Raw genomic sequence first — 15225 nt, forward strand, 5'->3', positions numbered from 1 at the left:
CCAGGTTCAAGTTATTCTCCTGCCTCGGCCTCCTGAGTAGCTGGGATTACAGGTACCCACCGCCACACCTGGCTAGCTTTTGTATTTTTAGTAGAGACAGGGTTTCACCATGTTGGCCAGGCTGGTCTTGAACTCCTGACCTAAGGTGATCAACCCGCCTAGACCTCCCAAAATGTTGGGATTACAGGTGTGAGCCACCGCACCCAGCCCAAAAGCTTTGTGTTTTTAAAGATATTAGACATGTTTCTTGTTTTTTAAAAAAATCTTAATAATGTAGGAGAATAAAAGAAATGTTTTTCCAAAAAAGAGAAATCATTGTGATTATTTTACCTTATTGGAATGTTGGATAATATACTCCACTTCATTAATCATCACATATGCTATGGATTTTCCATTTTTATAGGATTTGTCTCAATTGAGGTAATACTGGTAATTCTTGTACTCCATCTGAAGATAGAAAATGTAGGCCAAAATCATAGACCATGCATAGAAGCTGGATAATGAAGAGAGCTCTGGAGGAACATGTATTCACACACACACACTGACACACATATATTTAGAGTATAAACACATATATTTTTTAAAGTTTTAAAGCAAAAGCCGGCCCGTCCCCCCTCCCAGAGTAAGCAGGCCCCGCCCCTCACCCCAAGTGGGCGGGGACAGCAGTTGCATGGGCAGCTTCCCTTGTGATGCCACAGGTTCCTATGGACACGTTGCTGCCTGGCCACGCCTCCTTTCCCTTTTATCTTTCTCACTGACCAATGGGCTTGGAGCATAAAGGCCACGCCCCCTTTCTGTGTTCTATTGGGGCCTTGGTTACGCCTCCTCTGGCTCAGTCACACAGCTGACTGGTAGGTGACTGGAGGTGTTCCCTGATGTGGCCCCAACCCTGCCTCCCTCCCCACCCCATGATGTTAGAAGAAACTCGACAGAGTCAATTGGCAGCAGCCAAGAAAAAGGTAAGATACAACAGGTCATGGCCCCCCAACCTAGCCAGAGATCCCCTCCGATGACAAGACCACTGCCAGAGTACATACATTCCTGAGGCACCCCCTAACCCTGGCACCTCTGGGCTTCCCCCACCACAGTCTCATCAGTCAGCCCTGCCCCCTCAGCAAGCAGCCCAGCCTCTGCCCTCGCCAGTTGCCCCATGGTGACTTTTGGCAGGTGACTCCAGGGGCTCCCTGCTCCATACTCGCCCCTCACATCCTGCTGCCCCAAGCCCAACCTCCCTGGGTTCTTTGGGCTCAGCTGTCCGAGGACCTGGGTCCCCCAGCCCCAGCCACCCACCATCACCAGTCATCCCTAGGTGACTTTGGGCTGGTGACTCCTGGGGTTTCCTGCTGCAGACTGTACTCTCCCCTCCTGCTGACCCAAGCCTGACCTCCCTGGGCTCTTTGGACTGGCATCTAAAAGGACATGGGCACCAGCTCTACGTCCCACTCCCCCATCATGGATCAGCAACTCAGCCATTGCACTGATGTGGTTCCCCCCAACCCCAGGAGGAGTGGAATGTAGTGATGTCACAGTCCCCCTAGGAACTGTCATTACTGCTGCAAGACTGGCCTATGATCTTACAACCCAGTCCCCTAAGCATTCTCGCCCCATTTCTGGTTCCTCTGGCCACAGCACAAATTTCCAGCTGGAAGGGGAATGGGGACTATGGGACTTAGGAGCAACAGGTTTCAGGTTGCCTTACTCTCCTTGCATAGACATTGACTTTGTGAAAAGCCTACACTTCCCCTGTGAGATCAGATGTTGACAGTATCTCTGGGTGGCAATGGGAGAATGGGTTTGGTTTGGTTCCCTCCCAGCCTTCTACTCTCCAGAGAGACTTTAACATATTTTTCTGAGTTCTCCACCTCATATTCTAATTCTCCACAGTTCTGGGACCAGACTGCCCTTCAGTCAGTGGTCTCTGAAGTGAGATTTGCTTATCTTCTGTGGAATAGATCCTGGGAAACTGAACTTGACAGCTTGAATCTTCCTCATATCATCTCAACTTGGGGTACTTTGAGTGCCACAGGATAAATGTGGGAGATCTTTCTGAAGCATCAATTTCCCTTGATTCTCTTGAGAGAGAAAAAACATTAATGTACTTAGGGATGATAGTCGCCCACCATCGCCAGTCATCCCTAGGTGACTTTGGGCTGGTGACTCCTGGGGTTTCCTGCTGCAGACTGTACTCTCCCCTCCTGCTGACCCAAGCCTGACCTCCCTGGGCTCTTTGGACTGGCATCTAAAAGGACCTGGGCACCAGCCCTACATCCCACTCCCCCATCATAGATCACCAACTCAGCCAACTTAGTCACATACATTTCTAAGAGTATACCAGACTTCTCTCTGAAATGAGACTTGGGTTGTCCTCTTTCAGATCAATTCCCAGATTTAACAAAAAAGCTGCCTTCTGCCATGAGGACACATGGATATAGAAGTTTGAGAGGTCCTGGTGCACTTCTTCACACTTACAGACGTGTGAGAATGTATGACTCCAAACCACACGATGTGCAGTTCCTGCCTACTTAATGTTTAGTTTTCTACCTCTGGCTCTGATTTTGGTCTCTAGCAGCTGCTGACTTGTGGCAAAACCCCAGAGCTTGGAGTCAGAAGACTGAGTTTAAGTCTCATTATTGCCTGCCCTCCCTTTTTTTTAGTCATAATATCCATCCCTCTCAATCAGTAAGTGATTGTGAAAACACCTTGTACAGTTGTTGGTGGCATTAAATCAGATGGTGTATAAGAGTATTTTGAAAAACTGTAAAGGGGGATGTGGCTGTAGGGGCTGGTAGTTCTCATGAGTATTACTGCTCTTCTTTCCCACAGCTGAAAGAATATCAGCAGAGGAACAGCCCTGGTCTTCCGGCAGGAGCGAAGACAAAAAAGAAGAAAACTGGCAGTAGCCCTGAGACAACCACTTCTGGTGGTTGCCACTCACGTGGGGATGTGAGTCTTGGCTGGCCAGGCTCCTGGGGACAGGGAGCCGAAGGGGGCAGTAGAGGGTAATTGTTAAGATTGCTGGGTACCGGTTAAGAATTCTGGGTTTGAATCCTGCCTCTCCATTGGCTAGGGATCTGATTTATGGCAAGTTGCTTGAGCTCTTTGGGCCTCTCTTTACACGTCTGTAAAATAGGGGTAGTGTTGTTTGATTTTCATTTCTGAAGTTTAAATGATATTCCATATTGTTGTTGTTTTTATGTTAATCCCTAGTACATGTCCTGCTGTGAACACCCAGGATACCCAGGAAATGGTCATTGCTGTTTGATTTTCCTGATCCCCAGTCTCAAGGGGGAGCTGGGCCAATGAGTACAGCCACTTGCTATCAAGCTGTCCCTTTAGGAGTCACAGAAGGGGGCTCAGGGTGTGGTGAGGAGAGCCCCAGGCACTAGGAGTAAGAGAAGATCTAACTTGCCACCAGCTTGCTGGGTGACCACAGAAAAATCACTTCTTACCATGGGCCTCAGTTTTCTCCATTGTAAGATGACACTCGATAAGATCACTGTCTTTCAAATTTGTTTTTTAGCTGGAGCCCCTTAGTTCAGGTGAACCCTTACTCAGGAGTCTGGTTTTTTAATAGAGGTGGAGGTCTGGAGCTCTACCAGATTCATCGTCCACATCCTGGACCTGAGGACAGGGGTCCAGTGAGCATATTAAGAGCTGCGTTGGTCATGTGACTCCACCCTGTGACTGCATCGCTCAGGGAACATTTCCATCTATTTGTTCCTGCCCCCAGCAAGGCAGCAGGTGGCCATTTGGAAGAATGGCACAGGCCATGGTTTCAATCTCCTCTGCTCTTCCTCAGCATTTCATTTTCCTGAACCCACATCTTCCTCCTCCCCTACTTTTTTGCTTCTCTCTAAGCCACTTCTGTCTTTCTCCCCCAGCCCTTGTTTTTCCCTTGTCCCCTCCTATAGATTCAGGACATTCTGCAGGTGCTGGTGTCCAACCTTCACCATTCCAGTGGGGTAGCGCTCCCCCATTGCACAAGTGGAAAGTGAGGCAGTGCCAAGACCCCTCTCTGGCTTGCTCTCTCCAGCTGTGCATGCCCCTGAGGCTTCTCTGGTTTGGGGTATACTTTGCCTCTGCCTTGTTTTATGTTGCTGCCATTAACCTTCATCCTGTTTATGTCTGCTTCTTCACCTGCTTGACTGATTGGGTTTTTTCCTTGCCCGCATCTTTTATCATCTTGGAAATGGTGAGACCTTAAAGTTTAAAAGTAACTTGGGAATAATATACAGAGCAGGCATGTGCGATTTGGGGATTATTATTATTATTTTTTTTTTTGAGATAGTCTCACTGTGTCACCCAGACTGGAGTGCAGTGGTGGAATCTGCCTCCCAGGTTCAAGTGATTCTCTTTCCTTAGCCTCCTTAGTAACTGGGATTACAGGCACCTGCCACCACGCCCTGGCTAATCTTTGTATTTTTATTAGAGACGTGGTTTAACCATGTTGGCCATGCTGGTCTTGAACTCCTGACCTCCAGTGATCCATCTGCCTCAGCCTCCCAAAGTGCTGGGACTACATTTGTGAGCCACTGTGCCCAGCCCCTTTGCTGTTTTTATACTTTCTCTATATCTGCAACGGTTTCCCTATAAGTTTTTTTTTTCTTTAATTTCTCTTTTTTATTACTCCTGCATCATCTGCTACCCTGAAGGATCTGGAGGTAAGAGGTCTTGAGCCAAGGTGCAGTGACCCTACAGGCCAGCCCTCCAACGTCCTCTCACAGTGGGGGCTGGGTGCCCCTCTGCCAGCTGAGACAGCCCACACACACCCCAGCTCTAATGATTGTTCTCTCTACCTCTTCCCACAATCCTCCTCCAACTCCTCCTCCCTGTATGCGCCTCAGAGCCGGAACCAAGAACTGGAAGTAGCCCTGGACTCAAGCTCCACAACAATCAATCAACTCTATGAAAACATAGAATCACTGGTAAGAGTCCAGTGGGGTCCTGTGATTCCACGCTGCCAATCCTGGGGTTTAGTTTCCCCTTGGGGCTCTGAAGAAAGGGGCTGGGTCCCCTAGTGCCAAGGGCAAATGGGGAGCTGGAGCACCCAGGCCTCATCTGGAGGGGCCCCAGAACAAGGAGCATGCAGCATGGCTCTTCTGTGACTGCCCTCTTTGCCGACTCTCTGTTCTCCAGACACCCCTGCTCCAGTCCTTGCCACACACGCCCTGGGGTTGTCACCTCTCAGGGAAGCACTAGCCTGACGGTTTCTCAGGGGCCCTGTATTTCTGCCATGACTCAGTCCCTAATTTGCTCTTTGAGTCTAGACAAGCCACCTCTCCTCCTTGCGCTGGTGTGTCCGAAGGAGGTAGAGCGTCAAAGGTCTCAGTTAGCTCTGAGAGTCTGAGATTTAAAGGCTCCTAGAATGTAAGCCTGAGGGCCAAGGGCTCCTGTCTGTCCTTTTCCATTCTATATCTGCTGTGAAGAACTGTACCTGGCTTGTATGTGCTCAGTAAATGTTTATTGAATGAATGCACCTTTCTCAATCACAAGCTGGCAGAAGGGTAGTAATTTTTCAGACTCTGTCTCTAGAGGTTTATGTTACTGTCCTTTTGAGAGAATCCAGATTCAGACTTTGAGTTCTGTGGCTGTGGGCAAAAACCAACAAATACCCAAATCCTCTGTCCTTGCGAGCTTGAGGAGAGTTGATCAGTTCATGTTGCCATTGAGTCTGAGAATGTTGTCTTTAAAATTCATTCCTGGCCCCTGCCTACCACTTCCTGGTCTGGGGAATAGAGTTAAGGGGGACCCCCTCAGTCACCTGAATTTGACTGTCCCCACAGAAACAACAGAAGAAACAAGTGGAACATCAGCTGGAAGAAGTAATGTGATTTCTTTGTTTGCTCACAGCATGACTGCTGGGTTTGGGGGGCACTCAGATGTAGAGGCACCAGTCTCATCTCGCCCACTCCCAGCCTGGGGAAGAAGGCACATCCCTCAGATTCCACCACATCCCCACAGGGTCCCTGATAACCTGGTCTCATGGGTGGGCCTGTGCTAGGGCATTGGTGGCATTCTGGGGGCATGTCTCTTGCTGTGCCATCTCTGCCTTCCCATGGTAAGAGCTCTGTCTTCCACTTCCTACAGGAAAAGAAAGCAAACAATGAAATACACAAAGCACAAACAGAGCAGTTAGAGGTGAGTGGAGGGTGGAGTTTTCTCCTGTCCTCCGGAGAATGTTTCTTCCTTCTCTTTCAGCACTTCCTTGACTTTTCTCCCAAATATTCAATTTCAGACAATCAACATCCTCACGCTGGAAAAGGCAGACTTGAAGACCACCCTTTACCATACTAAACATGCCGCCAGACACTTCGAAGGTGGGAATCAGGGCACCCCATCATCCTTCAACCTGGCACTTTGACAGGTCTTTAGGGGGAGTCCTTTGGGTCCCATCTCAACCTCTGTCATTACAGAAGAGTCCAAGGATCTTGCTGGCCACCTGCAATACTCCTTACAGCGTATTCAAGAATTGGAGCGGGCTCTCTCTGCTGTGTCTACACAGCAGCAGGAAGAGGACAGGGTGAGTCCAACCAACTGCCCCATCCCCTGGCAGCCCGGCTTCCCAGATGGAGAAGAGAGTGTAAAAGTCCCTTCTGCAGGATGCAGTGTCCTGCCCAGAAGGCAGCATGCTCATTTCTAGCTGCTTTTGTGTGTGGTTGTTAGAGACAGCCTAGGGCTGAGTCAGCTGCTGTGGGTGAGTTAGGGGACACTGTGGGGAGTGAGCACTGCACACACAGCTTGAAGACCAAGTGCCTGCCCTGCCCTTACCTGGCTGTGGCCTTGGCCAAATCCTAGGTGGGGTATTGGGTACTTGTACTGTGAAGGTACAGAAGAGTACCTTTAGTACGTTACCATTTCTGTAGAGAGAGGAAAGGTGTGTGTGTGTCTGTGTGTCTGTGTCTGTGTGTGTCTGTGTGTGTGTACATACTATGATAATATACATGGAACATGTCTGCAAGGGTTCACAAAAAACTCAAGAGAGAGTAACAGGGTGGCTGGGAGACACTTCCATGGTGTACCTTCTGAGTTTTGGACTATGCGAATGTATCATTCTTTCAAAAAGTGAACAAAAGATTAATTTCTCCTTCCTTTCTGTGCCCCCACCCCCAGCAAGGAAAATAGGCTTAGAGAATTGGATAGAGCTGGGTGTTCAAATCCCAGCTCTGTCTCAGTGATCTTAGGCAAGCACTTAACCTCGAACATTCCATGTTTTTCATCTACACAATAGAGGTTATCCTAGTAACTGTCTCACATGGTGGTTGTGAGGATTACATGGGATTGCTAGTATGGAACCTGGTGAAGCACTCCATAAAGGTTCAAACAGTGGTATTAATCACAGTAATAACAATAGCAATGTTATCTGATCTCTCTGGGCCTCTTGTTAGCCAGCTCTAAGTTCGATCTCTTTCCCTGCCCCTTCCAACATTGCTGAGTTCTTTTAAAAACCAGGCCACAGGCTTGGAAATGCCTCGATCTTTATGGACCAAGTTGTATATTGAGCCGAGCCCTAGCCCTTTAAGGGGGACTGCCCGGGCTCCACAGATCAAAACTTCTCACTCTTCACATCCAGTCCTCGAGCTGCGGTGAAGCAGTCCTCCAGCGGCAGTTACAGCAGACCAGAAAGGAGCAGGCGCTGCTGAACGCACACGTGACACAGGTGAGGCTTTGCAGAGGGAGGGATGTGGAGGGAAGATGATCCCAGCTGACCAGGAGCAGGTGAGGACTAGTGACAGCCTTCTTAACTTCTGTGCCCATTCTTGCAGGTGACAGAGTCACTTAAACAAGTCCAGCTACAGAGAGATGAATATGCTCAACATATAAAAGGAGAGAGGGCCTGGTGGCAGGAGAGGATGCAGAAAATGTTGATGGAGGTGAGACCTGACCCTTCAGCCCCACCTTAGATGGGTCACTGGATCTTTCTGGGCATCTGTAAAATGGGACTAGTACAGCCAGAGGTGGTCATGGGTCTGGGCTTTGTGGAGGTGGGGGCAGAGAGGGAGATGGTAGCCTGTCCAGCAACCAGCCCCTGTCTCCAGGGCCCTTTCCCCCTGTGCTTTGGGCAGGCTCACGCATTGAGGGAGGAGAAGAAGCATGACATACATCGGATACAGGAGCTGGAGAGGAGCTTGTCTGAAATCAAACACCAGATTGGTAAGATGGGGGTGGTGTGACCTGGGAGCAGGACTGGCATCAGAGGGCTGTGGGGTGGCTTAGAATGCCCCAGGGAGATGGGTGGATGGAAGGGATTTGAGGCAGAGGTAAAGAGGTCTGTGCCAGCAGCAGGCAAGTCTTGTCATCTCCATGAGCCTCAGGGTCCCTGTCAGCCAAGAGGGAGGAGTGCCCATTGTCAGCCACCCACAGTGTCCTCTATCTGACATGGCTTGGAAATTGGCTACCATTGGGTGCAAGGAATTATTAACAGTGAGGCCAATTTGGGAAGCCTGAGACGAGCTGAGCTGCATCAAAAGGAGGGCTTTTTCTTTGAGTGGGGGGTGGGTGGGGAATCCAGAGACCCTTATTGTCTGCTTCATTTCTCAGCTGAGCCCCCATCCCCGGTGGACCCAGCAGGAACATCTGAGGTGGAACAGCTACAAGATGAGGCCAAACACCTGAGGAAGGAGGTGGAAAGTCTGGAGGGACAGCTCCAATTCCAGATGGAAAACAATCAGGCCTTGAGTCTCCTGAGCAAGGAACAAAAGGAAAGGCTCCAGGAGCAGAAGGAGAGGCTCAGAGAGCAGCAGGAGAGGCTCCAAGAGCAGGAGGAGAGGCTCCAAGAGCAGGAAGAGAGGAGGTTGCGGGAGGAGGAGAGACTATGTGAGCAAAAGGAGAGGCTTCAGGAGAAGCAGAAGAGGCTGGGGGAGCAGGGTGAGAGGCTGGGAAAGCAGGAGGACAGGCTACGAAAGCAGGAGGAGAGGCTGCGAAAGGAGGAGGAGAGGCTGCAAAAGCAGGAGGAGAGGCTACAAAAGCAGGAGGAGAGACTGTGGGAGAAGGAGGAGAGGCTACAAAAACAGGAGGAGAGGCTGCAAAAGCAGGAGGAGAGACTGTGGGAGAAGGAGGAGAGGCTACAAAAACAGGAGGAGAGAATGTGGGAGAAGGAGGAGAGGCTACAAAAACAGGAGGAGAGGCTGCAAAAGCAGGAGGAGAGGCTCCTGCTCTCCCAGAACCACAAGTTCGACAAGCAACTGGCTGAGCCACAGTGTGACTTGGAGAATCTGGTGGGTTGCCCCACCTGGGCAGCCTGCCCTCATCCCTAGCCCTCCAGGCCTTTGTTTCCCCACCTGTAAAAGGAGGCAGTGTAGCCCTCACATGACATGGTACTTCTAAAGGCACCTGTGAGCCAGAGCTCATCAGGCCCTGCTCTGATGGCTGTAGGGGAGAGGGGATGATTTTTCTAACCTACCTCCACCCTTCCCGGTGATATGGGAGGCAGACACCAAGTTCTGGGGTCTCCAGCTGCAGTGGCTGACCACTGATTGCTTCTCTCTGTCCAGAACAACAAGAACAAGAGCGCACTGCTGTTGGAGCAGCAAGTAAACGAGCTGCAGGAGAAGCTGAGTGAGGTGAATGAGATGGTAACCTCTGCCCCATCCAAGAAGGGCTGGGAGGCATGCACCAGCCTCTGAGGAGGAGAGGTGCCAGGCCAAAGGCAGCTCCAGCTGGGGGGCAGGTGACCCCAGCACCCTCCAGGGCAGCTCCATGACTGTTTCTTGCTTCCTGCCCTCTGACTTTTAGAGGTGGGTAGCCCTGGGCTCCTCCCAGGTCTGGACATCATCTTCCCAGCTAGAGGCATGGATTCCCCCAATCATAGGGATGGAGACAGTGGTATAAGAGGGTCCTTATGCCGGGCACAGTGGCTCCTGCCTGTAATCCCAGCACTTTGGGATGCTGAGGCAGGAGAATCTCTTGAGGTCAGGAGTTTGAGACCAGCCTGGCCAACATGGTGAAACCTCATCTCTACTAAAATTATAACAACAACAAAAAATTAGCCTGGCATGGTGGCACATGCCTGTAATCCCAGCTACTCAGGAGACTGAGGCATGAGAATCTCTTGAGCCTGGGAGGTGGAGGTTGCAGTGAGCTGAGATTGCACCACTGCACTCCAGTATGGGCCACATGGTGACACTCTGTCTCAAAACAAAAGAAAAAAGCCTGCTTAGATTCAAACTGGATTCCTGCCTCGGTTCCACTGGTCACCATTCAACTACTTTTCCTCTCTAAGTCTCTGTTTCTTTAACTTCAAAAGGAAGTTAGCATTTTTCTTATGGAGGTGCTGAGGATTAAATGAGAGAACACATGGAAAGCATTAGGCATGTAGCACGCTTAGCAGATGGTGGTTGGCTCCTTCTGCTTTTCCACCAGTCTGTGGTCTACAGTTTAAATGGTGGGAAGAAGGACATGAGATTTGAGGCTGGGGAAGGAGGCGTGGGGTTCTAGGCAAGAGGGGAAGTCTCTTAGGCCTGGAGCAAGGGGCCAGGGTCCCGGGCAGGTGACAGAGTCCCACAGTGCCCTCACTACCCTATTAATGGGCCCAGAATCGGAAGCCAACCACCACATGCCCTCATGCCCAGGGTCTTCCTGCAGATACAGCTGAAGAGCCAAGAGTCTCAGAGTCTGCAGCAGCAGCAGTGAGACTGGTACCTGGGTCACCTGCAGCAGTACGTGGTCACCTATCAGCAGCTGACCCCTGAGAAGGAAGCGCCTCACAGGCAGTTACTGCTGCAGACCCAGCTTGTGGACCAGCTGCAGCAGCAGGAAGCTCAGGGCGAAGCGGTGGCTGAGATGGCCTGCCAAAAGTTGCAGGAGACCCAGGAGAGGGAGTCGCTGAGGACGGGGATGACCTGGCAGCCTCCGTGCCTTCTCAGTCTGTTTTCCATCCCCTTAGGAGCACCTAGAAGCTGCCAACCAGGAGAATCAACAGCTAGAGACCCAGTTCAGTCTCATGGCTCTCCCTGGAGAAGGTACAGGAGACCACTCAGAGGAAGAGGAGAGAGCCCCAGGAGGAAGGGGGGACTGTCAGCATAAGATTGAGGGGTTGGAAGAGACCTTTAGAACAGCTGGTTGTTATGCCAACGGGGTGTCTACACTAAGTTTGGCATCAATATGATGACCGCCCGGGAGCAGGGAGCCACCGGGTTGCCTAAGGATGAATGAACTGGCCCAGATCAGAAAGGGAGCAGGTCAGAACTCCCACACCCACAAGTAGCAGGACTGTGCCTGGGCAATATAGCAGGATCTTGGTTTTTAAAAGGAAAAATAAAGAACAGCAGCTCATTCGCCTCTGGGGAGGGGCTGTCTCGGGTCACACAGTGAGGGTGGGGACAGAGGTGGGCCCGCAGTACCTCCCTAGTTGGGTTGTCTGAGGACCCCTCTGGCCACCTCCCCACAGGAGATGGAGGAGGACATCTGGACACTGAGGAGGAGGGCGTGCCTCGGCCTATGCCGAGCATCCCAGAGGACCTGGAGAGCCAGGAGGCCATGGTGAGACTGACTTTCCCTGCCCCCACTTTGCCACCTTCCTCTGTGGTCCCTCCCAGACCCCCTTATGCTCTTGGTTTCCCCGCCTTCTGATTTCTCTGGACCCTCACCCCTTCCAGGAGCCAGTGGTCAGACATCATTTCATCGGTGACCAACAGGTGCACTCTCTGAGGCCCCAAAGGAAGGGGCTGTGCTCCACCTCCCTGCCCCATTTGTTCTGTGTATGCCCCTACAAGAATACTCACCTCTTGCCTTCAAGTGGCATTTTTCAACTCCACTGGAGCCAGTTTCCAGGAGAAGCAGGCACGGCTATGTGGGCAGTGGAAGGTGTGAAGGCTGTGCTGCCTGCACCTGGCTCACCTGGTGGCCTCGGCCTGGAAGGAGCCAGAGGCAGAGGCCCCAGCCCCAGGGACTGGGGGTGAGTTTGTGTGTGGGGAGAGCCACTGGGTCCTGAAGGAGGCCATGGAGAAGGTGAAAGTGAGTGAGTCCTGACATGGGCCAAGAAAAGTGGGGGTGGGGCAGGAGAGGTCACTCCCAAGATGTGACCCCATTATTTTGACTCCAGAGCAGCTTTATGGACCTCCCAAAGGAGAAGGTGGATGGGAAGGAGCAGGTGGAGAACCTAGAGCTTGGATTCATCCAACTCTCTGGAGCAACAGATGGCATGAGTGAGTGGGAGGCCACGGCGTAGGTATGGGGAGCTGCAGGGCTGTTGGAGGGGCCCCAGAGTCTGAGCCCTGTCCTCTTGCAGGAGAGTACATCACCGTATATGGGAGCCAAGGGGCAGTGCCAAACAGGCGGCACCAGGAGGAGGAGGTCAACAGTCTGGACCAGAATGAGGAGGAGATGAATGTAGGGCATGAAACATTTCTGCAGGGATGGTGGTGGGTGTGAGCACAGGCTCTGATGTGGTAGCTGAGCACTCCTCCCTTCAGGTGAAGCTGCTGGAGCTGCAGGAGCTGGTGTTGCCACTTGTGGGTGACCATGAGGGGCATGACAAATTCCTCCCCGCTGCCCAGAACCCTGTTGATGAGCCCGCTCCAGGGGCCCCAGCCCCCCAGGAACTTGGGGCTGCCCATGAGCAGGGTGGTGAGTAAAGCCCTCAGGCGGGGTGGACAGGTAGGGACAGGGGAGGCTCGCACTGTGCTCAGACCCCCACCTCCCTTTCTCTGAAGATTTTTATGAGGTGAGCCTGGCCGACAGTGTGGAGCCTGCACCAGGAGAGGCCAGGGAGGGTTCTCCCCATGACAACCCCACTGCACAGAAGATCCTGCAGCTGCTTCCTGTAATGCAGGACACCCAGGAGCACCCAGGCTTGGCCACCAGACCCTGCATGCCATTCTTTTACCGGGCAGCCGAGAACAGGGATATAAACATCATCATAATCTAAGAGCTGGTCAAGAAATTAAAAAAAAAAAAAACAGTTATGAGGTTAATCCCCTACACAATTCATTTACCTCATTGGAATGTTAGAGCCCCTCGTGTTTATTTATGTTTCTAATTTACAGTTTAAATTTCTTTGTGAAAAGTTAAGGGAGAGTGGGTCTTTTCCTGATGTTCACTCTGGCTTCCTTTAGCATTTTTGGTTTTAATTTGATAATTGTAGGTCATTAGCTCGCATATCGAGTTTGCCCTTAGATGGTGGGAGTTCAAACACACAAAGACCCACTCTTTGCACAAAACTATTCTTGATGGTTTGGAATAGGCTGCCATGCTTTTTAAATGTTATTGCAGCATGTATATTCATTACAGAATTCAGATAAAATCTGCTTATGTTCTGCTATGATGTTTGATCGAATCCTAATCACAGTGAGCTCTTCATTAGCTCAATATGTGGTTTGCCCTCAAGTGCAAACTGTTTCTTACTTTGTAATATGCCACTGTGAGTACCGACATTTAGAGTTGTTTAAAGGCCGAGAACTGGAAACAGCCTTTCCCCTATTTTCTGTGTATTGGGGATGGGAGTAATAACATTTTGGGGAGCTTTTTAAATCTCACAGAAGAGGAAAGTGGCCTGCTCTGGCAGGTGTGTGCAGGATAGAGTGTGATTCATTTGTTCTGGTGCAAGGAATGAGTGCTGTACTATGGTAGTTCCCTTAGGATTTGTATGTACTCTGGGCTCATGAAGATATTGCAGCATGAGCTGCAGCAGTTGGACTCTTTCTCAATGACCTAAAAAGGGATTCTTTCTGAGGAATGAAAGGCTCCCATCATTGACTGTGGATGCGGAAAACCTTTTCTAGCTTAGAGCATTTATATCTATAATACATTTTAACGTCAGAGTTCATGTTACCTGTTTTAATCACATGACTACATGTCCCGGTACACAAAAGGGCACTGGTTGATATTCTTCTTAATGTATTTAGTAAATATCATAAGAAATCCTTTCAGAGTTTAAATATCCCTGGAACAGGCATACAGGCTCTGGTCAAGAATGAATTTGAGTGATACCTGGCATTCTTCTATGTTCATGGATCTTCCTTGAGGCTAGAAGATTGATTTTACCATCTAGACCTCTCTGGCTAATACCTATACTTCAACCACATTGGTTACTCTGAAATAGGAATTTACTTCTTTTCCTTGAATGGAAAACACTTTAAAAATCATAACAACCATTACTATAAACCAATATATGTGACAGTACTTAGTTGAAACAAAAAGCAGTTTTAGTGGACACTATTATACTACATTTGAAAATCAAGGGGAAGTTTACACAACTTAAAATGTTTACAAACTGCAGTGCAATCTACTGTTGGTGAATGTCACAGTATTATGAGGAAAAGTGTCTATACAATCACAGAGTTATATTTCCTCACAAAGTTCTTTACGAAGAGTGAAATATGTTTTTATACCTCTCGGTTTCAGTTAGAGGCATATTTTGTGCCACATTTATGTTAATGTGCCTATACATGATGAATGAATTATTTCAGTCATACATTACCTAAATCATAACTTCATGATGCTTGGGAAAGAATCAACAGTTAAAACTTCATGAAGTTCTAATGTCTATGTTCGAAAATACGTCACAGTATTAGGATGTACGGAGAGATGCATGTGCGCTCCCTGGGGTGGGCATTTCTAGTTACTAGACCATCTCCATTTTTAGCATTTGACATCCTCATGATACTTTCATAAATACGACATTAATAGGAGAGCAATAATATGATTTTACAGATGGAATAACAGATTTGCCTGCATTCACTGAAAGAGTGCAAATATTGGGTCCTTGTGACTTCAACTGGCTCTTCCAAATTGTATGAATTTATCAATGTATTAGATAAACTCAGTTTCAGAATGATAAAGAAAAACTGTTAGACCAAATAATGTGGCTAATTAACAGTAGTACGATTTCTAGCCTGAGTGTTTAAAATGGACTTAAGGTCCTGTTCTTGCCTTCTATTTTGTGAACTTGCCACTTTTGCATTATTTGAGTTCACTTGAAAGACAGTTACTTTAAGTCCATTTTAAACCCTCGGGCTAGAAATCGCACCACTGTTAATTAGCCACCTTGTTTGGTCTAACAGTTTTTCTTTATCATTCTGAAACTGGGTTTACCTAATACATTGATAAATTATTTCAAAGGAATTTTTTTGGTTTAAATCACTTCACTTTTACCCTGATAAATATAAATGACTAGGAATGACCTTCAGATAGTGTTTAGCAGCTGTAACCAATCTGACAATAATGTGGTCACGGATTAAATCACATATTGGCATATTTAAGCTGAATGTCAGTCTGGAAAATAAATGT

At 49.2% G+C, this 15225-nt stretch overlaps 1 protein-coding gene across 1 annotated transcript; it reads left to right on the forward strand.

Annotated features, from left to right (window-relative positions):
- The first annotated feature begins 558 nt into the window (after window positions 1-558).
- Window positions 559-13737, forward strand: LOC104662170 (golgin subfamily A member 6C-like). Its single transcript, XM_030930944.1, has 20 exons — window positions 559-959; window positions 2824-2943; window positions 4845-4925; window positions 5784-5822; window positions 6088-6138; window positions 6236-6317; window positions 6414-6520; window positions 7571-7657; window positions 7764-7871; window positions 8064-8151; window positions 8539-8704; window positions 8747-8998; window positions 9125-9215; window positions 9492-9560; window positions 10883-10958; window positions 11387-11478; window positions 12041-12143; window positions 12227-12327; window positions 12411-12564; window positions 12651-13737. The coding sequence occupies exons 1-20, from the start codon at window positions 876-878 to the stop codon at window positions 12863-12865; spliced, it is 2166 nt and encodes a 721-aa protein (XP_030786804.1). The 5' UTR covers window positions 559-875; the 3' UTR covers window positions 12866-13737.
- Window positions 13738-15225: the final 1488 nt, after the last annotated feature.

The sequence above is a fragment of the Rhinopithecus roxellana genome, chromosome 5, assembly GCF_007565055.1.
Source record: "Rhinopithecus roxellana isolate Shanxi Qingling chromosome 5, ASM756505v1, whole genome shotgun sequence".
Classification (NCBI taxonomy): Eukaryota; Metazoa; Chordata; class Mammalia; order Primates; family Cercopithecidae; genus Rhinopithecus; species Rhinopithecus roxellana.